This window comes from Lycium barbarum, chromosome 3, assembly GCF_019175385.1.
Source record: "Lycium barbarum isolate Lr01 chromosome 3, ASM1917538v2, whole genome shotgun sequence".
NCBI lineage: Eukaryota > Viridiplantae > Streptophyta > Magnoliopsida > Solanales > Solanaceae > Lycium > Lycium barbarum.
In genome coordinates, this window is record NC_083339.1 from 124,583,172 (window position 1) to 124,587,840 (window position 4,669).

The 4,669-nt window shown below is 35.0% G+C and overlaps 1 protein-coding gene across 1 annotated transcript; it reads left to right on the forward strand.

Annotated features, from left to right (window-relative positions):
* Positions 1–523: 523 nt before the first annotated feature.
* LOC132632256 (transcription factor MYB41-like) lies at positions 524–2,758 on the forward strand. Its single transcript, XM_060348114.1, has 3 exons — positions 524–843; positions 1,169–2,074; positions 2,263–2,758. The coding sequence occupies exons 1-3, from the start codon at positions 575–577 to the stop codon at positions 2,300–2,302; spliced, it is 1,215 nt and encodes a 404-aa protein (XP_060204097.1). The 5' UTR covers positions 524–574; the 3' UTR covers positions 2,303–2,758.
* Positions 2,759–4,669: the final 1,911 nt, after the last annotated feature.

A 4,669-nucleotide genomic window follows, 5' to 3' on the forward strand; every position in this document is an offset into this window, starting at 1 on the left:
AGAATTAGCAATTTTTGAATTATCTATATCATAATTATAATACTCCCTCCGTCCCATTTTAACTTTTACTTTAGCTAAAAAAGTTTGTCCGAAAATAATTGTCACTTTAGGATTTTAAGAGTAAAGTTGACAATTGTTTCCAACTATACCCTTAACATTAAAGTAGTCTTTTTTAATAAATACTTCTCAATTCTCAAAAAAATATCTAGCAATAAATAGGGGTAACTTAATAAACTATACCTTGTGTTTATTTATTTTTCTTTATTGGCGTGAAAAGAAGTAAAATGACATTATTTTTATAGTATACTCTAAGCGGAATAACTACGATAATTAATGAGGACAAAACAACAAACCTAAGAGAGGAGTAAAGTGTCCTAGTCATCAACCAACCCCTCACCCAAAGACTCCAAACATAGAAAGGCCAAAGGAGCACGAAAACATCAACATCTTAGAGAAAATAGTTTCTCCAGCTTACGCTTATTTAACTGCTCCTATTTCGAAACATGAAAACTGGAGGGCCACACTAGCTAGCTAATGCTCACCATAGTATACTGCATTAAACTTTAAGAAAAATATGGGAAGAAGATCAGATGAAAGTGATGATATGAGTGGGCTAAAGAAAGGTCCTTGGACTCCTGAAGAAGATCAAAAGCTAGTGGATTACATCCACAACAATGGCCATGGAAATTGGAGAGCTCTTCCTAGCCTTGCTGGACTCAATCGCTGTGGAAAAAGCTGCCGCCTGCGGTGGACTAATTATCTCAGGCCTGATATCAAGAGAGGCAAATTCTCTGACGATGAAGAAAAACTTATCGTCAAACTCCACTCACTCCTTGGGAACAAGTATGTAATACTCCACTTACTATTTCCTTATTAGTCAGTTTACAAAAGTTATGACATGATGATGTTTTTTTTTTTAAACTTGAAATAACTTGAGAGTTTATGATTTTATCGTTAATGATAAGTTTTTTCTATGGCTATACAAGTGTTATGACACGTATAAAATCATAAGTTTTAAAAGTCTTATAGCCACACAAATATTATACGTATCTGGCCAACTTTATCATGTAAATTGAAACAAAAAGAATAGTGTACACTAAAACATTTCTTTTTGATTAACTGATCGAACTGTACGTTTGACACCCCCTAATTATTCTGTTGTATGCAGATGGTCAGCAATTGCAACACGTCTACCAGGACGAACTGATAATGAGATAAAGAATTACTGGAATACTCATCTGAGGAAGAAACTTCTGCAAATGGGAATCGATCCCATAACTCATAGGCCTAGAACTGATCATGTTAACCTTTTTAATGGCCTTATTGGGAATTTGCCTCCTCACCTCCTTGCTGCTGTTTCCTCCAATATTATCAATAATAATAGTTCCACGAACCGTCAATTCGATATGAATACTCTCACCAATTTCTTGTTTCCAGATACAGATCAACTAATTCACCAAATCCAATTGTTACAAACTTCTAGCTCATTAGTTCATTCCCTAATTACCAACGCCGCCACAGATAATTTGAACCAAATCTTTGGATCACAAAATATTTGTGATCAGAATCATCAGCTTCAGGAGTACCACAACTCTGCCTTAATGAATTACCAGCAATTTCTATCCAATAACAGCAGCGACGACTCATCAATTGGTAATTTTGGTCTCAATTCCTCAGATAATGTCCAAGCAGAAATCAAAGATGCAAATAATTTCTCTGATAACACTGGTCTTGATATTAATGCCACTAATGGAGGTGATCAACTGATGGTGAGTGGTACAAGTAGCACATCAACGTCATGTGGGAATGCTGGAAATGTAATTACTGCGAGTGATCAAATTTTGAGAAACATCAGTGCAGACGACGTTCCTATGCTAGGAATTATGCATCATGATTCCCCTGAGTTTCCAATCAGTAGCATTGAATTGCCAAAGGAAAACACGAGGGGCGACATTTACCCAAAACGAGAACTGATGATGCAGTCTTTATCTGCATCAGGGTCCACCTTTGGAGCATGGGGACAAATAATGGGTGATGAAGAAGCAAGCGACTCTTACTGGAGAGACATCATAGAGTATGTTGTCTTTTTAGTACTAGTATATTCATCTTTGAGTTTAACTTCTACACACACGGCCTAAAAATCCTTTGCATAGTACATCAGTGTATATAAGTTGAATATCTTTTATCGTTCATCTATTTAAAGATATCCATAGTTTATTTCAGTTGATGTTACTAATTCTCTATGTTGTTACTTTTTTGCAGCCAAGCTTCAAGTCTCCATGACCCCGCCTACTCACCCTAATTAATTGCTTTGGTTGCGATGGAATATTGAGACACTTCCTTTGTTAATAACTGCTATCATTTTTCGATATGTAAATTAAAAATACTTTAAATTCTTTCCATCAACTGGCTTGCAGTTTCTGGATTCCATTGTATCAGAGGCCTTTAACTTCTTCTTTTTAGTTATTTATTTATTTACAGTATCCTTGTAAATTATGAAGGGGAGCCTTCGCGTAACTGATAAAGTTGCTGTCATGTGACCAGGAGGTCACGGGTTCGAGCCGTGGAAACAGCCTCTTGCAGAAATGCAAGGTAAGGCTACGTACAATAGACCCTTGTGGTCCGGTCCTTCCCCGGACCCCGCGCATAGCAAGAGCTTAGTGCACCGGGCTGCTTTTTTTTTTTTTATCCTTGTAAATTATCCTGTTGTGACATGTTATTTGCCTTATTTTCATAGTCATATATGCATAATGTTGTTGTGTCAAATGTCAATGTGTCATACTGTAAAATTCTTCTATATTGCCAGTGTGCTTATACTCGATAGTTTAAAAATTTGGCTCCTATAGTGATGGAAAAGAGAATTAGTCCGTTGGTGAATAGTGCATGTGTGTGTGTGTCTGTTTTCCTTTCTTAGTACTTCTGATGAAAGAGTGAAAATTGAAATAAGGAAAAGAATCAGAATCCCCGTTGAATTAACTGATAATGTCCTGGATTTTAAGACCTTTTTTTAATTATAGCTAGTTAACAAGAAATATTTAGAAACCAAAGGTAAAATTAGAAGCTAACGACGTCCACTTAGCCTCGAGAACAAGCAAGCTCATGATATAATAAATTGGTAGATAATACTGTTGAACAGATTAAAAAAAGGCAACTAATCCCTCCACCAACCGTTACCAAATACTATGGCTAGATTTCATTGAAAATGAAGTATGTTTGAATCTTCTTTTTCTTTTGAACTTTAGGACAAGACAAGATTGGGTTCACGCAGTGGTGATCCAAAATCTAAATTTTATAGGTTCTACTTTTAAGATTTTCAATATTGATTTTTTTTTGTAATGTTAAAATTATGGGTTCAAATATAATATTTTTTGATATTTTAATAGATTCTTACATATATATATATATATATATATATATATATATATATATATATATATCTATACTCCTTGCTGAAAGTTATTGGTTCAGATGAACCGTAGTCAAAAGGCTACTTCCGCCCCTGGGTTCAAGATAAACTTTATATATATATTAAGTGATTATTTTAACACAAATATAAAGTTTGAGCCAAAACTATTGGGTTCTGTCGATCCCGTAACTTGTGATATAGATCCTCCTGTGAAATAATATATAATTTTTAATTATTTTTTATTTTCTTAAAATGGGGGAGTGGAAGGGGAAATGAGGAGGAAACTACATCCTCACTAACTAAATAGACTGATAATAAATCAAATAGACTACTAAAATTTTCCGTGAAATACACATCTTTGACTTAGGAGTTGGTGGTTTTTATTCAAAGATGTCTTCATTTATTCTATCAGTGCTAGGTACAGTCATCTACTCGATCACCACGGAGCAAGAAAGCGTTTTTCACAAGCCCAATATACAAGCCCCAAAATCAACCTAACACATGTTACATACATGCAAATCCAATGAATCAAAACAGTAAAAGACCAATGATCTTAAACGGTAATGATCATAATCAGCAGGATTTATAAATTGTCTCCATTATAATCTGCCTCCTTGGTCTTGGTCTCCAGCTGGTCCAAATTAGCAGCCTCACTGCTTCTCTTCTTGTGTGCAATATCAATGAAAAAATCAGTTAGCATAGTCTCGAATTCGGGCACCTTAGCATAACCAGGGAAGTAATTGATATCAATAACAAGATATCGAGTTCCAGTTCTACTGTCCCTTAGCATATCAAAGTTAAACAGATGCAGCTCCATGTAGAAATAAATGAAGAACAATGTAAATAAAATTTTCTTGCTTTTGATTCCCCATTGTAATCTGTACATGGTCCTATATTTATACAAGTATGAAGGCATTTCCTCTACAACAGAAATGACACTTGGCTATTTTCTATTTGCTAAGATCCTAACAAACTAGGAATCATTACAAGGAATAAAATGATGACATTGTATATGTACAGCTGTGGTATATTCTAACTTTGGGCCTTTATTCTTCCATTTCCATCTGATCTGCTTTGGTCAATTCGTGTAGCCCAAGTCAGGCCCAAACGTTATGCGCAGAAGTCCATATGAAAATAATACTCTTTTACCATTTTGTCTTCATTTCTCTTTGCAAACATAACCATGGCAAAACCCTAACCACAAACAAACACCATCTTCTTCATTCTTGTAGCCATAGTCAAATCGAGTCAAAATTCCTCAAT